Source organism: Salmo trutta, chromosome 34 (genome assembly GCF_901001165.1).
Source record: "Salmo trutta chromosome 34, fSalTru1.1, whole genome shotgun sequence".
Lineage (NCBI taxonomy): Eukaryota > Metazoa > Chordata > Actinopteri > Salmoniformes > Salmonidae > Salmo > Salmo trutta.
In genome coordinates, this window is record NC_042990.1 from 28,675,566 (window position 1) to 28,698,118 (window position 22,553).

The window sequence follows — 22,553 nt, forward strand, 5'->3', positions numbered from 1 at the left end:
TTGAGGAAAGGACTTTGTGAATGACAGTCAAGTCATAAAGAGATTTTCTCTTACAGCAGTCAAGATAATTAGCCTACTTCGTGGACATCATTAAATCAAGATTCCCGAGGTAAGATTACGCTCCGTTTTAACTCGGGGGAGGAGGAGACTATCGGGAATGTGAAAACGGCCTGTATATTCGTTTTTGAATAGAAATTTTAAAAAATGACTTGATATTGCGAAGTTCAAATGTGGGTGGGGCTAAATGTGGAATGCCTGGTGAAGTGCTCAGCCAACACTTCCTGTCCTTTCAAAGTAGGAGGTCACACTTCCATGAATTAATAGCTGCCCATACTGGGCCACAGTGCCAAGATAAGGTAACATTTCTCAATTTCTGCATAATAATTAGTGTGTATTTACTTATTAATGAACTGCTGTTACTGTAAATGGTTAGCTGACTGATAAGGCCTAGCTAATCATTGGTAATCTTATTAAATGGTGATATCCAGCCTAAACAACAGTATCTATTGCTAGACTAGAGATATGCCCTAGCTATAGTTAGTCAGTGGTTGCACATCTAACTAGCTGGAATGAAGCACAGGTGTAAATATATCATTTCAGTGTTTCCAGCAGGTCTCCAGCTACCAAGGCCTGTCTGATCAGCCTGATAGGGTGCTGTGGGTCTCCAGCTACCCAGGCCCCTATCCACATCAACGGGACATCAGTGGAGAAGGTGGAAAGTTTTAACTTCCTCAGTGACCATATCACCGACAAACTGAAATGGTCCAGCCTTTTCAACCTCAGGAGGCTGAAAAAAATGTGGCTTGTCAGCGAAAACCCTCACTAACTTTTACAGGTGCACAATTGAGAGCATCCTGTCGGGCTGCATCACCGCCTGGTACGGTAACTACACCGCCCTCAACCGCAGGGCTCTCCAGAGGGTGATGCAGTCTGCACAACGTATCATCGGGGGTAAACTACCTGCCCTCCAGGACACCTACAACACCCGATGTCACAGGAAGGCCAAAAAGATCACCAAGGACAATAATCACCCGAGCCACTGTCTGTTCCCCCTGCTATCATCCAGAAGGCGAGGTCAGTACAGGTGCATCGAAGCTGGGACCGAGAGACTGAAAAACAGCTTCTATCTCAAGGCCATCAGACTGTTAAACAGCCATCACTAGCACAGAGAGGCTGCTGCCTACATATAGACTTGATATCATTGGCCACTTTAATAAATGAAACACTAGTCACTTTAATAATGCCACTTTAAGAATGTTTACATATCTCACATTACTCATCTCATATGTATATACTGTATCCTTCACTATCTATTGGGGCGGCAGGTAGCCTAGTAGTTAGAGCGTTGGGCCAGTAAACGAAAGGTTACTAGATCGAATCCCTGAGCTGACATTGTAAAAATCTGTCATTCTGCCCCTGAACTGTTCCTAGGCCGTCATTGTAAATAAGAATTTGTTCTTAACTGACTTGCCTAGTTAAATAAAAATAAAATGAAATAAAAATTGCATCTTAGCTGCTCTGTCACTGCTTATCCATATATTTTTATATTTATATATTCTTATTCCTGTACTAGATTGGGTTTCCCATCTCACCTTCTTATCAATGGGTTTTTGAGAAGGTTGTCAGGAATTTAGGAAATGCAATTGAGATTCTCCCCTTGTTTCCTGCATTCCTCACCTCCCTCTCAAAGTACATTGGAGGAGAGGAGGGAAGGTTCCTCCCCTCGGGCTCCAATGCACTTTCAAGGAGTGGAGGAACAAGGACAGAGGAAGCAAGAATGTGATGTCTAGTTTTCACACACACACACACCATGAAAACTTTACTGATTATAATCATTTCATTATTGGTTATTATTATTATTAATGTCAATGATTTTGTTGGCAGAACCCATTGTATTATATTGTTGTATTACAGTTTTTTCCAACTGCTTACACACAAAATCTTTTCATGTCACACGATTTTTGAAACCTCTCACTCAAGTGCAAAACTACACACCAAATATCCAAAACCATAAGCTATTTCTCAGCCTTTGACTCAGTTGTCAATTGCATAAAACACTTTTTTCAAGACACTACACACAATTCTCTACCTAAAACACAAAAATCTAACAGGAAGTGACTTGCTTTCCTTTTCCAAACACAACCAATCAAAATGCTACACTTATTCACCAGGTCACACACACAATAGGACAGAGGGCAATTACCAATGTCCCTGGACAGCGTGGGGGTAATATAACTGTGTGCTGCCATCACTCAAAACGGGGTCCTCCATCACAATGCCACACTGGGTCCGTACAACACCGGCCATATGCTCACTTTTCTGGATGCGATTTACACAATGCTTGTCCCTGATCCAGATCAGGAGCCTGCTAGATTTGTGGTTTTATGGGACAATGTTAGTTTTCACCGGGCTGTTCTGGTCCAAAACTGGTTTGCCACCCATCCACAATTTGTAGTTTTGTACCTACCCCCATATTCACCTTCTCTAAATCCCATAGAGGAATTATTCTCAGCCTGGCGCTGGAAAGTGTGTGATCGCCAACCCTATGCCCGCATGCCGCTTCTCCAGGCAATGGAGGACGCATGTGGGGACATAGAGGTTGCCTCTGTCCAAGGTTGGATACGCCATGCTAGGAGATACTTCCCTCGCTGTTTGGCAAGAGAAAACGTATCTTGGAGAAGAGATGAAGCGTAGCTTAGCACTGGTGACTGCCCCCCCCCACCAATTCCTGGACTGCCCCCCCCCTGGGACCCCACACACACAATTGTGTTCTTTACTGTATTCTAAAGAATATACTTTTGGTTTACATATGTTTATGGTTTTGTTGTATGCTACTGTATACAACAGTAATGTTTGGCCTAATAAATATTTTCTGTTTCTACATTGCATTGGTGTTTACAGTGTACTTGTTACCCCTCTCAGCAGATTACTTTCACTGTAGAACATTGTATTGAAATGTAGATATAAGCCTATGAAAGACCAAAGAGCTTTAGATTTAGAACAACAGTGTTTATATGGATGGTATATCCAAAAATGTACTATTATGAAAGCAGTGTTTGCCATTTGATGCAAATGCTTCATTCTGACATGTGTTTATGGCATTTTGAATGCAGTGTTACATTTTGAAGGAGATGTGAGGCATTTTGTGTGTGCAGTTTAGGGAATTGTGTGTAGAGCTTTGAAAAAAGGAGAGACAGTTTTGAAAATGTGTGTAAGCAGTTGGAAAAAACCTTAAATGATCATATAAACTATTACAAAATCTAGAAATGCTGTTTATCTTTTGCTGTTTAGCATGGGTATAAATGATAGAGAAGCCGACTAAAGCACTAACAGACATGCAGAGTCCATGTGACATTTTTGAGTGACATGTAGATGATTTGTTGTTGCTAGATTTAAAGTCTAATTGTTCCTACCTAGACTCTTATTCCTGTAACTACACGTGAAGCTGCAACAAAATCATATTTAAATGTATATCAAACCATTTAGAAATGTTGACCCTATGTCACATATTGGCCCCTTTATTTCCAGAAGACTCCCATTTAAGCTAAGATAGCCCTTCTGAGGTAGCAGTTACTGTGTGTATTAACCTGTTTCCCCTCCCTCTCTCCAGGCTGAGATGGGTCGTCTGAGGGAGAAGCTTCGCCAGGCTGAGGAGCAGCTCCAGGCGTCTCGCCAGCAGGCTGCCATGTTGGTGTCGGAGCTCCGCGACTCAGCGAGTGCCCGCGACCGCACCATGACCGAGCTGTACCGCGCCCGCCTGGAGGTCGACGCCCTCCGCGCCAGCCTGGCCGATGCCCAGGCCGAGTGCCGGCGAATGGAGACGCAGCTGGACCGCATGAGGACCACCTCCCAACAGGAAGTGGTAAGGAGACCATAGATATCCACAGATGGATCTTTCTTAGTTTTTAAGAATAGAAATGTAAGAGGAATGTACAACTGCTGTGTGCTGTAGACAAGTTTAGTAACACAATTCCAGTATTGAATGATTTATTTGTGCTCAACTACCCCCCCTCCCTCTTTCTCAGGGTGTGGGGACCTCCAGTGAGGGGGGGTGTGTGGTGTCTGAGGCGGAGGCTGAGCTACAGAGAGAAGTGGAGGAGCTGAAGCTGCGTCTCCACATGGCCGCTGAGCACTACAAGGAGAAGTACAGGGAGTGTCAGCGACTCCGCAGGCAGGTGGCCAAGCTCAGCGAGGCCCAGGGGGTGAGTCTGTCTGTCTGCAGTACTGTAATACACCACACCATAGCGCCATCTAGTGGCACACACCCAAGGCCACTGACAGGTTGCATCCAAAACTTCCTTATATAGTCCACTACTTTTGACCAGTGCCCATACATATATGTTCCCTATATAGTGCACTACTTTTGACCAGGACCCATACAGATATGTTCCCTATATAGTGCACTACTTTTGACCAAAACCCATACAGATATGTTCCCTATATAGTGCACTACTTTTGACCAGGACCCATACATATATGTTCCCTATATAGTGCACTACTTTTGACCAGGGCCCATACAGCTCTCTTCCCTATATAGTGTACCACATTTCATAAGGGCCCTTAGGGCTCTGGTCAAAAGTAGTGAATGTTAGGGAATAGGGTGCCATTTCATAAGCAGCACAGCGGTCTCTTATGTCCCAGCCTGATTCAGCAGCAGAAACATTCTGTCTATTGACTGGGAGTTTATCATTGGGGTACATCTCAATGGTCTGAAATGGCTTCCTCAACTTATTTCTCCTTTATGTCTGTAGGAGTCAAAGAGAAACGCTGCCACTGAGACGACACTGGAGCCACTGACACCCAGTCCAGAGTCACCTACAGCAGGTATTCACACACACACACAGACACCCAGTCCAGAGTCACCTACAGCAGGTATTCACACACACACACTGACACCCAGTCCAGAGTCACCTACAGCAGGTATTCACACACACACACACTGACACCCAGTCCAGAGTCACCTACAGCAGGTATTCACACACACACTGACACCCAGTCCAGAGTCACCTACAGCAGGTATTCACACACACACACTGACACCCAGTCCAGAGTCACCTACAGCAGGTATTCACACACACACACTGACAGCCAGTCCAGAGTCACCTACAGCAGGTATTCACACACACACTGACACCCAGTCCAGAGTCACCTACAGCAGGTATTCACACACACACACTGACACCCAGTCCAGAGTCACCTACAGCAGGTATTCACACACACACTGACACCCAGTCCAGAGTCACCTACAGCAGGTATTCACACACACACACTGACACCCAGTCCAGAGTCACCTACAGCAGGTATTCACACACACACACACTGACACCCAGTCCAGAGTCACCTACAGCAGGTATTCACACACACACTGACACCCAGTCCAGAGTCACCTACAGCAGGTATTCACACACACACTGACACCCAGTCCAGAGTCACCTACAGCAGGTATTCACACACACACTGACACCCAGTCCAGAGTCACCTACAGCAGGTATTCACACACACACTGACACCCAGTCCAGAGTCACCTACAGCAGGTATTCACACACACACACTGACACCCAGTCCAGAGTCACCTACAGCAGGTATTCACACACACACACTGACACCCAGTCCAGAGTCACCTACAGCAGGTATTCACACACACACACTGACACCCAGTCCAGAGTCACCTACAGCAGGTATTCACACACACACACACTGACACCCAGTCCAGAGTCACCTACAGCAGGTATTCACACACACACACTGACACCCAGTCCAGAGTCACCTACAGCAGGTATTCACACACACACACTGACACCCAGTCCAGAGTCACCTACAGCAGGTATTCACACACACACACTGACACCCAGTCCAGAGTCACCTACAGCAGGTATTCACACACACACACTGACACCCAGTCCAGAGTCACCTACAGCAGGTATTCACACACACACACTGACACCCAGTCCAGAGTCACCTACAGCAGGTATTCACACACACACTGACACCCAGTCCAGAGTCACCTACAGCAGGTATTCACACACACACACTGACACCCAGTCCAGAGTCACCTACAGCAGGTATTCACACACACACTGACACCCAGTCCAGAGTCACCTACAGCAGGTACTCACACACACACACACTGACACCCAGTCCAGAGTCACCTACAGCAGGTATTCACACACACACACTGACACCCAGTCCAGAGTCACCTACAGCAGGTATTCACACACACACTGACACCCAGTCCAGAGTCACCTACAGCAGGTATTCACACACACACTGACACCCAGTCCAGAGTCACCTACAGCAGGTACTCACACACACACACACACTTTTCTCTTTAATACTAAGTCCTCTAACCTCTGTGTGTTTGCAGGCAATCTGGCTGCAGCTGTGCTGAGAGGAGACACTGAGAGGCCTGCTGTCCCCAACCGCAGTTACAAAGACAGGGAACACACATGCACCAATACATTCTCAGGCATGGAAACCATGAGAGTAGGGGAGAAGGAGTGGAAGGGGAGAAATGGGGACGAGGTGGAGAGGGAAGTGAGTGGAGGAGAGGAAGGGAAAGAAGAGGGGAGTGCAGAAGTTGAGAGGAAGGAGGACAGGAGTATAGGAGGTGAGTTCATGAGCATGAAGATGGAGAGTTGGGTGGAGGTGGAGAATGAGAGGAGGAGTGCCAAAGAGGAGGATGAGAGGAGGAGTGTGGAGGAGGTAGAGAAAGAACAAACTCGTTCGGTGGAGGAGGAGCTGGCGAGGATGGAGGAGAAGTGGGCGGAGCAGTGTGCTATCAACGAAACGCTCAAACAGAGACTGGCCAATGAGGAGGAGCGATTCAGGGTGAGTCATCCACACACACACACACACAATCATGCTCACATTTAACAACATTTGTACACACACACATGGACGCACACATTCTGGCACACAAATACACCCAGTCTCTCTGCCAGGTTGATGAGGTTGTGTCTAGGTCAGCCCTGTGAGGTTAGCTTGGTTTACTCTTCAACCATTAATTACCATGGTCCTCCACACAATGTGTGTGTTTCTCACGATTAAGTGATTACTTCTCACTCGGTGAGGGTGTGTGTGTGTTTCAGTTTCAATGCACAAGTACAGTGAAATGCCTTCCTTTCTAGCTCTGTGTGTGTGTGATTGATCTCTGGGAGCGAGTGTGTGTTTGATCTCTGGGAGCGAGTGTGTTTATCTGTGCAGTAAATAGTAGGCTCTCCTTCGATAATGTCTCCAGATAGAGATAAATACACACAGTTATAAACCCTAGCCCCAGACACACAGATACACATGCTTTATAGCTGTTTACATCACACACACACACACACACACACACACACTGGGGAGGAGGGCGGAGGGGAGGGAATGGGGGGGAGGATATGCGAGGAGTTAAGAGGATATGCGAGAAAAGAGGAGAGGAATGGAGAGAATTGCACTATTGCAGCCCCCTTCACCAAGAGCAAGGGAGAGAAAGAGAGAGGCAGAGAAATGAAGGAGGAGGGAAAGGGATAGATACTGTAGAAAGAGATCATGGGGAAAGGAGACGGAGGGAGGGAGGGAGAGTCGGAGGGAGGGGGAGAGTCGGAGGGAGGGAGAGAGAGAGCGAGGGAGGGAGTGAAGGAGAGTCGGAGGGAAGGAGAGTCGGGGGGGAGGGAGAGTCGGGAGGAGTTGAAGAGGGGGGAGGGACGGGGAGAGTCTGAGAGAGATAGAGAGTGGGAAAGTCGGGAAGAGAGGGGGGGGAGAGAGGGGGAGTCGGAGAGAGTCAGGCAGAGTAGCTGCCTTTCTAGTTGTTTGAGAAGAGCCCAGACACACAGCCATGTAAACTTTGCTTGATTTATATTTACCCCAGTGCACTAGACTAGGTTATGTCTGGGATGGTATATACATGATGACTTACAATGAGTCCTTACAGGATAAATCTGTAAGTTCTCTGTCCCTTGTGGCCAATGGGTACAATGTTTGTCTGATGTTTGTCTGATGGTTTAATGTTTTTCCAACGTTTCCTCTGTGTAGATCCAGATGGCAGAGAGGGCCATAGAGGTGACAGAGCTGAAGGAGAGTCTGGCTCAGGCCCTCAGAGAGAAGGACCAACTCAAGGAGGTACTATGAACATTCATACAGCTGTCATAGCATAAGACCTCAGGAAATACACAGTTTACACAGCTGTTAAAACATCAGGACACTGGACCTATGAGCTGTCATATGTTTGAGATGGTATAAAATGCTTTCATAGAGCTACTGCTGAAGCCTGAAGGTGTTTAGCTGTTAGAAGCCTATCAAAGCACTAGATACCCCAACATAGCTTCCTCCCTCTGCCCCAATTTCTAGATTCCAACTAATGATACGCCCATCCCTGTATTGTACTGCCGTAATACACTAACCATTAAATGGTGGAAATGCCATCCTTCGTGTCTGTTTCACCCCGCGGTCACCCTCGTTTAAATGTTAAACCGGATAGCCCTGCACTAATGAAGTCATCAAGAGAGGGAGGAAGAAAAAGGTGGGAAGGAGAAAGAAAGGAAAGGGGGGGTGAGCACCTTCAGCAAGCATGCGAGAGCTACGTGGGCTGGAGCTTGACACCTCTCACAGTAAGACTACATTATTCTAGCAGTTGACTTCAGATAGAACTGTTTGGTGTTCTATGATCGAAAACCCTGAAGTTGCTCCTAATCGTACATAAGCTCCAATGGATCATTTCAGATCTAGGAGAGGTGTCTAGGAAACGGTATTTCAGATCTAGGAGAGGTGTCTAGGTAAAGGAAAGGGTATTTCAGATCTAGGAGAGGTGTCTAGGTATAGGACGGGGTATTTCAGATCAAGGAGAGGTGTCTATGTAAAGGAAAGGGTATTTCAGATCTAGGAGAGGTGTCTAGGTATAGGAAAGGGTATTTCAGATCTAGGAGAGGTGTCTAGGTATAGGAAGGGGTATTTCAGATCTAGGAGAGGTGTCTAGGAAAGGGTATTTAAGATCTAGGAGAGGTGTCTAGGTATAGGAAAGTGTATTTCAGATCTAGGAGAGGTGTCTAGGTATTGGAAAGGGTATTTCAGATCTAGGAGAGGTGTCTAGGTATAGGAAAGGGTATTTCAGATCTAGGAGAGGTGTCTAGGTATAGGAAAGGGTATTTCAGATCTAGGAGAGGTTTCTAGGTATAGGAAAGGGTATTTCAGATCTAGGAGAGGTGTCTAGGTATAGGAAAGGGTATTTCAGATCTAGGAGAGGTGTCTAGGTAAAGGAAAGGGTATTTCAGATCTAGGAGAGGTTTCTAGGTATAGGAAAGGGTATTTCAGATCTAGGAGAGGTGTCTAGGTATAGGAAGGGGTATTTCAGATCTAGGAGAGGTGTCTAGGTATAGGAAAGGGTATTTCAGATCTAGGAGAGGTGTCTAGGTAAAGGAAAGGGTATTTCAGATCTAGGAGAGGTGTCTAGGTATTGGAAAGGGTATTTCAGATCTAGGAGAGGTGTCTAGGTATAGGAAAGTGTATTTCAGATCAAGGAGAGGTTTCTAGGTATAGGAAAGGGTATTTCAGATCTAGGAGAGGTGTCTAGGTATAGGAAGGGGTATTTCAGATCTAGGAGAGGTGTCTAGGTAAAGGAAAGGGTATTTCAGATCTAGGAGAGGTGTCTAGGTATTGGAAAGGGTATTTCAGATCTAGGAGAGGTGTCTAGGTATTGGAAAGGGTATTTCAGATCTAGGAGAGGTGTCTAGGTATTGGAAAGGGTATTTCAGATCTAGGAGAGGTGTCTAGGAAAGGGTATTTCAGATCTAGGAGAGGTTTCTAGGTATAGGAAAGGGTATTTCAGATCTAGGAGAGGTGTCTAGGTAAAGGAAAGGGTATTTCAGATCTAGGAGAGGTGTCTAGGTATTGGAAAGGGTATTTCAGATCTAGGAGAGGTGTCTAGGAAAGGGTATTTCAGATCTCGGAGAGGTGTCTAGGAAAGGGTATTTCAGATCTAGGAGAGGTGTCTAGGTAAAGGAAAGGGTATTTCAGATCTAGGAGAGGTGTCTAGGTATAGGAAAGGGTATTTCAGATCAAGGAGAGGTTTCTAGGTATAGGAAAGGGTATTTCAGGCGGGGCATAGATGTGACGTCCTGTGGTACTTAGTCCAGGGCCATGGATATTTATACAATGGGTGGGTCTATTCCTGGATGCTGATTGGTTAAAACCACGTTCCAGCCATTGTGCATTTCAGACTACCACTGGCTATGATGGTGAAATGCCTGTTGACTGTTCCATCTGGAAAGTCACTGCACGTCCCGGCCAGGCAATTCATCAACCTGATCTCCACTGTAAAAACAGCTAGACATTATCTCCCTTTGCTTTTGGCTAGCACTTGGTTTACAGCAGCTGAGATTTGTAGAAACCTTGCTGTCTGTCTCTCCGACATTTGCAACATTATTACAATATTGAAATGCAATATCCACTGTCCCATCGAGAATGAACGTGTCAGGATGAGACAGACTGCTTTCCTCAGCCAGTCGAAATCATGAATTCGCAACATTTTTATGGATATATGCAAAGAAATGTCAATAGAAAAAGAGGTAAAACAAGTTTTGCTGTCTTTCCAGCTTCAGTTTGAAGTGATTGTGTTAGCTGTGTAGTTGGCTATCCACCAAGGAGGAAAAGCCTGCATAGCAACCATTTTTTGTTTGGAATGGCAACGATGCCAATCGAACCTACTACCAGATGGCTTAGGTAGCAACCTCAGGACTATATCCTCATGGAAGGATGAAATGGTATGAATAAATGAATCGAAATAAAGTTTTTAATGAAAATATGTCAATCATTATTTTAATATGATGGTAACCATTGTATAAAAGTGATAAGGCCCTCGACTTTAAAAGTAGAGTAATGTCAAGATGAAACCACGCCCCATTGCATTGGTTTTGTTTATCCAGGTATATGAATGAAAAAGATTTCCTGGTTTTATTTGGTGCTAATATTTGTTTCAAATGATTTATTAAGTTGTTCTCAGTGGCCATCTCCTTGTCCCCGTGCCAGGAGCTGCATCAGTGTCAGGACCGACAGAGGGAGCAGGAGGCTGAGGGTCAGGGGTCAGAGGTCAAACAGCCCGTGTTGCTGCGCTACCCCCTGCCCTACCCCCAGGACCCCTCCCCACCCCCCCTGGTACCCCAGAGACCTGCAGAGCTGCAGTACGGGAACCCCTACTCCACCGACAACACTCGAGGTGAAACCCTCTGCCCCCATCTATCTGTCTGTCTCTTTGGCTGTCATCTCAACAGGCATCTCTACATCACTCTAGCTATCTACTATCTACAATATCTGTGTTTGTCTAAGGGTTTCTACATTTTCTTTATCTTACTGTCTCTCTCGATCTCCTCTTCTCTTCTCGCTGTATCTTCTCTCACTGTCAACCCGTTCCATTCTCCCCTCCCATAGGTCTGTATCTTCTCTCACTGTCAACCCGTTCCATTCTCCCCTCCCATAGGTCTGTATCTTCTCTCACTGTCAACCCGTTCCATTCTCCCCTCCCATAGGTCTGTATCTTCTCTCACTGTCAACCCGTTCCATTCTCCCACCTAAAGAGACATCGATCCTGCTCCTTTTCAGTGGTGACACTTCCTGTTTCCTGTGTGGTTGTTGTGTTTTCTCCAGACGGGGCAGACGGTGCCCTGTCCCCTGAGCAGATGCCCCGCCCCCCTCCCGAGGCCCCTGGTGCATGCGCCCCTCCGGCCACCCCCCCAACCCCTGGTGCAGGCTGGGAGAGAGAGGTGGTTTGCATTCAGCCCTCCTCACGAAGCATGAGCCCCCCCGACGGACTGGAGCACCCCCCCGAGGAGCCACGCAACGTGAGTACACACACACACACTCTGCTAAGTTCTGTAACCTAGTCCTCTTTTATTGCTGTTTTTGTATGTCCATTTCTGTCCTCCACCGCCAATCCTTTTCCCACGTACACTCAGTATACTAAACATTAGGAACACCTTCCTAATATTGAGTTGCACCCCCTCCTTTTGCCGTCAGAACAGCCTCAATTCATCAGGGCATGGACTCGACAAGGTGTGGAAAGCCCATGCCATGTTGACTCCAATGCTTCCCACAGTTGGCTGTATGTCCTTTTGGTGGTGGATCATTCTTGATACACATGGGAAACTGTTGAGCGTGAAAAACCCAGCAGCGTTGCCGTTCTTGACACAAACCGGTGTGCCTGTCATCTACTACCATACCTCGTTCAAAGGCACTTAAATATTTGGCCCATTCACCCTCTGAATGGCACACAATCCTTAACAATCCTTCTTTAACCTGTCTCCTCCCCTTCATCTACACTGATTTGAAGTGAATTTAACAGCTGAGTTCATAGCTTTCACCAGGATTCACCTGGTCAGTCTGTCATGGAAAGAACAGGTGTTCTTAATGTTTTGTAAAGTCAGTGCATTTACTTTAGCTTGTTCTCTTGTATCCCACTTTCTATTTCTGCCTCTTCTCTCTATCCCTCTCCTCTGTCCTGTCTTTACCGTATTTCTTTCCTTGTCCCCTGTTTTTACCCTCTAACCATTTCATTATATTCTTTATCTTCTTCTTATCTCTCTTTTTCTCTTACACCCTCCATCTCTTCCTCTCTCTCCCTGCTGTTTGTCCTTCGTTCCCATATATACACCTTTCACACCAATACCTTTTTTTTGACAACTTTAACATCATGCCAACTTTTTTCCGCCTTTTCTTTATATCTGAAAAGTGTTGCTGGTCTCAAAGCCTAAACTTTTATCTCCGCGAACCGACCTAGTGATGACTGCGGTAAAGTTCTGCCTACGGCTTTGTATGAAATGTAGCCGTAATGCTGAGGCATTGGCGCGCACTACGCTCTGAAGTTCTTGATGGTTGATAGGCAGCGACTATCCTCCTGGCAGTTCTAAACTTCACCCACCACATGTACTGTTTTCTTAAGCCAAGGTTTCCCAAACTCGGTCCTGGGGCCTCCCTAGGTGTACGTTTAGTTTTTTGCCCCTAGCATTACACAGCTGATTCACATGATCAAATCTTGATGATGAATTCATTATTTAAATCAGCTGTGTAGTGCTAGGTCAAAAAACTAAACGTGCACTCCTTGGGGTCCCCAGGACCGCGTTTGGGAAACACTGTCTCAACCACAAAAAATGAGTTTTCTATTCACTGAATCTCCGTTTGGATATTGGTTAGGCTACAATTATGCTCTGGTAATGCTAAGTTGAGGTGAGTGCTGCTTGTGATCATCTTGCCTAGTTGGCTCATTATTAAACACTGATCAGAACGTTTTGCCAGCATGTTATTTAGTTTAACAAGTGGATTATTTTTCTCTTCACTCGCATGTCGCTTATGCTGCGTTCAAAACAACTGGGAACTCTGAAATCTCTGACTTCAGTGCGTTCAAAACAACTGAGAACTCTAAAAAAAAACGAGCTCCGACTGGGGAAAGATCCATTTGAACGGTCATCCAACTCAGGAACTAGTGCCTCTTTCTAGAGCTCCGACTGGGGAAAGATCCATTTGAACGGTCATCCAACTCAGGACCTAGTGCCTCTTTCTAGAGCTCCGACTGGGGAAAGATCCATTTGAACGGTCATCCAACTCGGGACCTAGTGCCTCTTTCTAGAGCTCCGACTGGGGAAAGATCCATTTGAACGGTCATCCAACTCGGGAACTAGTGCCTCTTTCTAGAGCTCCGACCTGAAGATCACTGGCGTCATGATTTGACCTCGCATTTTTCCCAGTTGTTTTGAACGTGGCATTAGTAGACTAGGCTTACTCCCGACCTGTGACTTGACTTAATCAATGTGACTTTGTTTCACTGAATATCTGTCTGTATATAAACCAATTAAAAGGGAAAGCTCACTCATTTTTACGTGGCCTTATTTTCACTCTTTCTGTGCTTGTAGTTGATCCCCCAAACAGTTTTTTTATATATATATTTGGTTGTGTTGCAGAGACATCACTTGCCATTGACTAAAATGCACTATGAACATGTGTGTGAAGCATGAAAAGCTCCAAAACACTCCTAACAAACTCATATTACATCACAATCTCATTCTGGATAATGTCTCTGCACAAAAAACGAAACAAAATATTTAAAAAAACGGTTTGGGGGGGGATCAACTACAAGCGCAGAAAGAGTGAAAATAAGGCCACATGTAAAAATGGGTGAACTTCCCTTTGAATTGGTTTCTGGCTGGGCAAATAAGTGGAGGTGATGTAGCTCATCTATTGGTTTCTCATCTATCACTGATCAGAAACATTTAGCATGCAATAATGTAGCCCAAATCAAGTGTAGGCCAATAATTTTGCTCGATCGCGTATAGTAGTGTTTCCGCTGCAGTCATTTAACTGTGGCGCTGTGCCACGGTAAAATCATTTCCGCCACACCAAAGAATATGAAACACAAAAAATATTTTTGTCGAGGCGAACTTTGAAGATGCTAGAACAGTCCACATTTACTTTTCCTCTGCAAACACAAGTAATGAATAGAAACATTTGACAACCTCATAGTAGAATAGTTTATCTATTTACCTAGTCGGCTTGTTGTGTGTTCTATGCCAGAAATATTCCTCTCCAGGCGCATTCAAGTTGAGTGCCAAAGTGAGGGAAACTTGCACTCTGACAAGCAAATGCACAACAATTCTTGCAATCATGCGTAAAACAGCCGTTTTAATGGCCTTTGTTAAAAAGAGGGCGACCCCAGCTTTCCATTCCTACTTTATTTCTCAACTCCTAAATACTGTGTGTTTAAACCCAGAATTGTTAAGTTTGTTACTGCTCCGCAAATCGCCATGAGTGCATAGGGGAAGAGTGGGGCTACAGAGCATTTGGAAAGTATTCAGACCCCTTGACTTTTTCTATATTTTGTTACATTACAGGCTTATTCTAAAATTGATTAAATTGTTTTACACACAATACCCCATAATGAGAAACATTTTGTTGAAATTTTTGCAAATATATTACAAAAAAATAAATAATTAAATATCACGTTTACATAAGTATTCAGACCCTTTAATCAGTACTTTGACTTTTAAGCACCTTTGGCAACAATTACAGCCTCGAGTCTTCTTGGGTATGACACTACAAGCTTGGCACACCTGTATTTGGGGAGTTTCTCCCCTTCTTCTCTGTAGAAACTCTCAAGCTCTGTCAGGTTGGATGGGGAGCGTTGCTGCACAGCTATTTTCAGGTCTCTCCAGAGATATTCGATCAGGTTCAAGTCCGGGCTCTGGCTGGGCCACTCAAGGACATTAAGAGACTTGTCCCGAAGCCACTCCTGCGTTGTCTTGGCTGTGTGCTTAGGGTCGTTGTCCTGTTGGAAGGTGAACCTTCGACCCAGTCTGAGGTCCTGAGCACTCTGGAGCAGGTTTTCATCAAGGATGAAGGATGTACTTTGCTCCTTTAATCTTTGCCTCGATCCTGACTCGTCTCCCAGTCCCTGCTGCTGAAAAACATCCCCACAGCATGATGCTGCCACCACCCTGCTTCACCGTGGGGATGGTGCCAGGTTTCCTCCAGATGTGACGCTTGGCGTTCAGGCCAAAAAGTTAAATCTTGGTTTCATGAGACCAGAGAATCTTGTTTCTCATGGTCTGAGAGTCCTTTAGGTGCCTTTTGGCAAACTCCGAGCGGGCTGTCATGTACTGAGGATGGGCTTCTGTCTGGACACTCTACCATAAAGGCCTGATTAGTGGAGTGCTGCAGAGATGCTTGTCCTTCTGGAAGGTTCTCCCATCTCCACAGAGGAACCTTGGATCTCTGTCAGAGTGACCATCAGGTTTTTGGTTAGCTCCCTGACCAAGGTTCTTTTCCCCCGATTGCTCAGTTTGGCCAGGCAGCTCTAGGAAGAGTCTTGGTGGTTCTAAACTTCTTCCATTTAAGAATGATGGAGACCACAGTGTTCTTGGGTACATTCAATGCTGCAGAAATGTTTTGGTACCCTTCCCCAGATCTGTGCCTCGACACAATCCTGTCTCGGAGCTCTACGGACCATTCCTTCGACCTCAAGGCTTGTTTTTTGATCTGACATGCACTGTCAACTGTGGGACCTTATATAGACAGGTGTGTGCCTTTACAAATTATGTCCAATCAATTGAATTTACCACAGGTGGCCTCCAATCAAGTTGTAGAAACATCTCAAGCATTCTTTGTGATGGTGTCAATTCAATGGAATGAATTAAAGTGACATTGGCCCATGTCTGCTCCTAAACTTGCTGGCATGTGTACAGGAGATATAAAAGGCTTGTCCCGGCAGGAATGGGCTATAAATGGGACTGGATGAATTGGGATCCCAAAAAATTGCCAGATCTTTATTTTACTGGCAACATTCCGTACACTCTGTCAGTAAAGGGTATAAAACAGGAGGACCCCAGGGTGGCCAGAGATAGAGGAGAGTTCTTTTAAATAAAAGTCTAATTAACGTCTCCCACTCTGAGCTCGTTAGTGTTAGATTGACGTCCGCGGGACTGGATGAGGCTAATTGGTAGAAGTTGCCCTTGGGCGCAGATTTAGGATCAGTTTATCCTCCCCAAATCTTGTCCTCAAGCATAAGATTGAGGGAAATGCTAAATTGACCTTAGATCAGTTACTATGGGTAACTTCATCTTACTTCCTCCCAATGGTGTATTAGGAGGGCATCGCAGACACACACACACACACTGCTCTTCACTGATACACTGGTATCATGACCCTCTCCTCTCTAGCTCTATTAACCTTTGGAGAGAGTCATCAGTGTTCAGACAGCCATGGTTTGAGAGAGAGACAGTGTGTGTTGCATGCAGTAATGGTGTGTGTGTATATATTATAGGTCGGTGATGGGGAGCAGCCTGCCTGCAATCATCAGTCCAGCAGCAGACGCAACGACAACAGGAGCAGCTTCTGTTTTGACCCCAGGTAACTAACACACACACACACACACACACAGTACACAAAATGCTATCCCAGCTTTACCAATACACACAAAACCTAACCCTACTCTCTCTGCTCCACCTCTCTGCTCCCTCTCTCTCCCCCTCTGCTCCCTCTCTCTGCTCCACCCCTCTCTATCCCTCTCCTCCCTTTCTCCTCCCTCTCTCTGCTCCCTCTCTCTCTTGCCACCTCGCTGTTCCCTCTCTTCTCTCCTGACCCTCTACTCCATCTTTCTGTCCCCCTCTCTCCTCATCTGACTATTATTTTCGATGCCCCCCCCTCCACTCAGTAGTGAGGTCCACAAGCGCTGTCCGTTGTGCGAGGTGATCTTCCCGCCACATTTTGAGCAGCGTAGCTTTGAGCAGCACGTGGAGAGCCACTGGAAGGTGTGTCCCGTGTGCTCTGAGCAGTTCCCCCTGGACTGCCATCAGCAGCTCTTCCAGAAGCACGTGCTCACACACTTTGACGGCCATGTGCTAAACTTCGACAACATGGAGTAGCGGGGAGGTTGGGGGGTGTGTGTGTGTGTGTGTGTGTGTGTAAAAGGGAAGGTTGGATTGGATTAAATTTGAATAATTCTAGGAACGTGTGCTCAAATTGGGGTTGGGGATGATTTCATTTCAACTCTGACTAGGAGGGAAGATTACAAATCATCACATCAACAATTGAAAAATAATCTGTGGAAAATTGCTCTTTTAAATGTTCTGAATTTAAATGGAATTAACTTCAGTCCTGGCCTCACATGCTACCTTTCAGTTAAGTAAAGGTTAAATAATAAATGCTACCTTTCAAAAACATCAAGGCGTGTGTAAGAGGGAGTTTGTCAGTTCCGGTTTAGGGAAATAATACAAAAAAATACTTGGCTTGAGAAGTTCGGATCACTTTGGTTTTGTCCCATGTTGATGATGTCATCTTTCTGCTTCGGGGTTGTAGTGTCATCACTGCATGTGTTTAGTATCCGTAGGATTCATCACTCCGTAGCCACACCTAGAAACAGGTGACATCCAGGGATGGGAGGGGGAGTAGGTTGACGTTGCCTCTAAACATTGATCTAAGGTCAGTTTTGGGTTTTACCTGATGGTTAAGGTTGGGTAATCTGATCCTAGATCTGTGGTTAGGGGAAACTAATGTACAGCGTGACAGTCAGACATTTTTTTTTAATTACAGGAAATAGCACTATTGTTTCAATTTGACTGCACTAAAAAGGCTTTATTATTCTGAATGTATGTATATATATGAGAAGTAGGACTATTATGGAGAAATGTGGCTGAATTGCTCGTGACCTCAATGTATTCCCTCATGTTTTAGTAATGACAGAATGATGGACCAATTGTTTTACTTCCTGGTCTCTGTTCACTGGATAGGCTAACATTCTCCAGTTGGAGGTAACTGGAAATATGACTGCTATAGAAAACTACTGTACACCTGGCTATGGTCTCTTTCACTGTGTTAAGTCTATGACCTTGGACCCCGACAAAGGAGGAAAAGATGAGTAAGTCAGTTTCTGTTGGCTGTGCGTGCATCTCCACATTGAGTCTCCTTTAATTCTTCACATCTGTCTGAGATTTGACTGTTCTTTCAACGTGACCACAGTGCTGTACTTTTGGCTTCAAAGTTGCAGCTTTGAGAGTGTGTGTGTGTATGTGTGCATTAAAAACATCTTTGAATAAAGTACGCCTGTCAAATGGATACAATTGTCATTTTGTCTTTGGGGTCACAACACACACCAAACCGTTCTGGGCTCCAGAGTTTAATGTTTATCTTTTTATGTAATGGCGTTTTACATTTATGAAGCAGCTTCTTGTATATAAAGACAGTTTGACATGGTACACAGGTCTCCCTACTCATAACCTCTGCACAAATAGGAAACATATGAAAATATCATTTAAAAGCACTTAAGACACACATTACAATACATTCACTGTACACAGTATATCGAAATAGTCCCCCTCACACACACAAGACTAATGTAATCCTCCCATCCCCACTCTGTAATACTGTTAGTAGCCCTGTTAAACCGTAACCATGGCGACCTGCGTCTCCGTGGGGAGGGGTCTCTGATCCCTTGCCAGAAAGCTGCTGCGGAGCCAAGGCGTCCAAGTACGGAAAACCCGGCACAGAGTCCGGAACGAGTTCTGTACGCCACACAAAAACACTACCCCAACAATGCTACCTTCCTCTTCCACTGCCATTTTCTGTCTTGTATCCTGGGCCTGTATTCAATGCGTCTCAGAGTAGGAGTATTGTTCTAGGATCAGGTCCCCCCTCCTACGATTTTAAAAGGAAAATCTGATCAGCACTCCTACTCTGAAATGCTTTGTGAATACGGGCCCTGACCTTAACGGAACTTTGCCACACCCATGTAAAGTGGGGTTGTGTGTGTGGTGGGGGACCATCACAGAACTGAATGACAGGTTAGAAATGTTTTGACAAAATGGCACCACTGACATTCCACCACTCCGCTGTACTCTGAAAGCATGATATCACAACATGTCCACCACTCTCCTGCTCTACAGGAGCAATGGGCAAGGCCTTGGTATGACACTATCTACGACCCAAATGGCACTCTATTGCCTATATAGTGCACTACTTTTGACCAGGGCCCATAGGAATAGGGTGCAATTTGGGACTCACACAGTGACCTGGCACTGTAACACATGGTTCTGTGACATTTAAGCCTCAGGCATAAATTGTAACACTATAGAGGACTAACAGAGAAAGAAGAATAACACTAGAAGCTGAAAAGCTCAGATACTGCAGAAAGACTCCTAAGAAGCAACTCACACTGACTACTGGAATGCTGTGGTCTACAACGCAAGGCAATCAAAGGTTGTAGGTGTAATCTCTCTCCACACACACACACACACACACACACACACACACGAGGTGCAATGAGACAGTATTCCCTTGACACATTTGCGCGCCTCTAAGATGAAACCTTATGACAGTCTCTCTCCCCCCTCAGGCACATAGTAATGTCAATGTTTGGCAGTAGAGAGCTGTTGGCAATGATCATGGAAAAGAAATTAGAAACAATACTTGGCAAATGGAATAGAATACAGTATGATGCCTCAACTGGTCTGCTCACACTACAGTCTGGAATAACCTTCTAGAATACAGGATGGACAATCCATTCCGGAATCATTGGGGATCAGTCCTATAACTGTTCTAGAACAGTGGGAATGAAGGGATTCAATACTTTCCCTGTTTCTCTATATGGGCCGAATGATAACATGAAATCTGCATGTAACAAATCGTGCATTAAATAGCAATAGGAGAAACTGAAATAGATTTTGGACACAGATCTCAAGTTAGGATTCAAGTCATAGTCAGTTTGTTTTTTGCTGCTGGGAATATCTAGACCTGAGGTCACCTAGCTGTTTCAACTTTGAACTATGACACCACAGAACAGGTTGTCTCAGGGGGTTGAGGAATGAAACGCACACTTATCGATAAAATATCAAAAGAAAATATATTGAAAAATAAAGTATAAAATAAAGCAACTATTTTGTATATGGTTATGAATACTTATATATTTGTATATACACACACATCTATTGTTTATATATCTATATATAGACTGTTAAACACAACTCCATCCATCCACTCCTTCCTCCTCTTGCCCTCATCCCTCTCTCACATTATTCCCCTCTTTTTTTTACAGTTAGCACCATATGTCAATACAAAAAGTAAGGACAATTGTTGTGATAGCATAAGAATGTGCAAATGTACAACAACACAACTAAGCCTATAAAGATACATATCATTCATAAAATAAGAGATAGCATGTCAAAACAAAACAACATAATACAAGACAAAGTCTAAACAACTTAAAGCATGCACTAGATCCTTTAGTGTGTGGCAGGAAGGGTGGGGGTTGTCACCCCTAAGATCAGGTCAGAAGGGATAGGGGTTTGGGTTGTCACCCCTAAAATCAGGCCAGAAGGGATAGGGGTTTGGGATGTCACCCCTAAGATCAGGCCAGAAGGGATAGGGGTTTGGGTTGTCACCCCTAAGATCAGGCCAGAAAGGATAGGGGTTTGGGTTGTCACCCCTAAGATCGGGCCAGAAGGGATAGGGGTTTGGGTTGTCACCACTAAGATCAGGCCAGAAGGGATAGGGGTTTGGGTTGTCACCCCTAAGATCAGGCCAGAAAGGATAGGGGTTTGGGTTGTCACCCCTAAGATCAGGCCAGAAGGGATAGGGGTTTGGGTTGTCATCCCTAAGATCAGGCCAGAAGGGATAAGGGTTGTCACCCCTAAGATCGGGCCAGAAGGGATAGGGGTTGTCACCCCTAAGATCAGGCCAGAAGGGATAGGGGTTGTCACCCCTAAGATCAGGCCAGAAGGGATAGGGGTTGTCGCCCCTAAGAACAGGCCAGAAGGGATAGGGGTTTGGGTTGTCGCCCCTAAGATCAGGCCAGAAGGGATAGGGGTTTGGGTTGTCACCCCTAAGATCAGGCCAGAAGGGATAGGGGTTTGGGTTGTCACCCCTAAGATCAGGCCAGAAGGGATAGGGGTTTGGGTTGTCGCCCCTAAGATCAGGCCAGAAGGGATAGGGGTTTGGGTTGTCACCCCTAAGATCGGGCCAGAAGGGATAGGGGTTGTCACCCCTAAGATCAGGCCAGAAGGGATAGGGGTTGTCACCCCTAAGATCAGGCCAGAAGGGATAGGGGTTTGGGTTGTCGCCCCTAAGATCAGGCCAGAAGGGATAGGGGTTTGGGTTGTCGCCCCTAAGATCGGGCCAGAAGGGATAGGGGTTGTCAACCCTAAGATCGGGCCAGAAGGGATAGGGGTTGTCACCCCTAAGATCAGGCCAGAAGGGATAGGGGTTGTCACCCCTAAGTTCAGGCCAGAAGGGATAGGGGTTGTCGCCCCTAAGATCGGGCCAGAAGGGATAGGGGTTTGGGTTGTCACCCCTAAGATCGGGCCAGACGGGATAGGGGTTGTCACCCCTAAGATCAGGCCAGAAGTGATAGGGGTTTGGGTTGTTGCCCCTAAGATCAGGCCAGAAGGGATAGGGGTTGTCACCCCTAAGATCGGGCAAGAAGGGATAGGGGTTTGGGTTGTCGCCCCTAAGATTGGGCCAGAAGGGATAGGGGTTGTCACCCCTAAGATCGGGCCAGAAGGGATAGGAGTTGTCACCCCTAAGATCAGGCCAGAAGGGATAGGGGTTGTCACCCCTAAGATCAGGCCAGAAGGGATAGGGGTAGTCACCCCTAAGATCAGGCCAGAAGGGATAGGGGTTGTAACCCCTAAGATCAGGCCAGAAGGGATAGGGGTTGTCGCCCCTAAGATCAGGCCAGAAGGGATAGGGGTTGTCGCCCCTAAGATCAGGCCAGAAGGGATAGGGGTTGTCGCCCCTAAGATCAGGTCAGAAGGGATAGGGGTTTGGGTTGTCGCCCCTAAGATCAGGCCAGAAGGGATAGGGGTTTGGGTTGTCGCCCCTATGTCGGGCCAGAAGGGATAGGGGTTTGGGTTGTCGCCCCAAAGATCAGGCCAGAAGGGATAGGGGTTTGGGTTGTCGCCCCTAAGATCAGGCCAGAAGGGATAGGGGTTGTCACCCCTAAGATCAGGCCAGAAGGGATAGGGGTTGTCACCCCTAAGATCAGGCCAGAGGGGATAGGGGTTGTCACCCCTAAGATCAGGCCAGAAGGGATAGGGGTTGTCACCCCT

At 45.9% G+C, this 22,553-nt stretch overlaps 1 protein-coding gene across 4 annotated transcripts in view; it reads left to right on the forward strand.

The window, feature by feature from the left end:
* Positions 1-18,567, forward strand: part of LOC115173951 (tax1-binding protein 1 homolog A) — a 43,879-nt gene extending 25,312 nt beyond the window's left edge. For 3 of the 4 annotated variants that reach the window (XM_029732475.1, XM_029732477.1, XM_029732478.1), the window contains exons 9-17: positions 3,611-3,862; positions 4,026-4,202; positions 4,752-4,824; positions 6,365-6,828; positions 8,014-8,100; positions 11,002-11,188; positions 11,617-11,810; positions 16,778-16,863; positions 17,168-18,567. In XM_029732475.1, the coding sequence (XP_029588335.1) occupies positions 3,611-3,862; positions 4,026-4,202; positions 4,752-4,824; positions 6,365-6,828; positions 8,014-8,100; positions 11,002-11,188; positions 11,617-11,810; positions 16,778-16,863; positions 17,168-17,378 (1,731 nt within the window). In that variant the 3' untranslated portion in view covers positions 17,379-18,567. The remainder of the gene's footprint in view (positions 1-3,610; positions 3,863-4,025; positions 4,203-4,751; positions 4,825-6,364; positions 6,829-8,013; positions 8,101-11,001; positions 11,189-11,616; positions 11,811-16,777; positions 16,864-17,167) is intronic. The other variant, XM_029732476.1, reaches the window with a different exon arrangement.
* Positions 18,568-22,553: the final 3,986 nt, after the last annotated feature.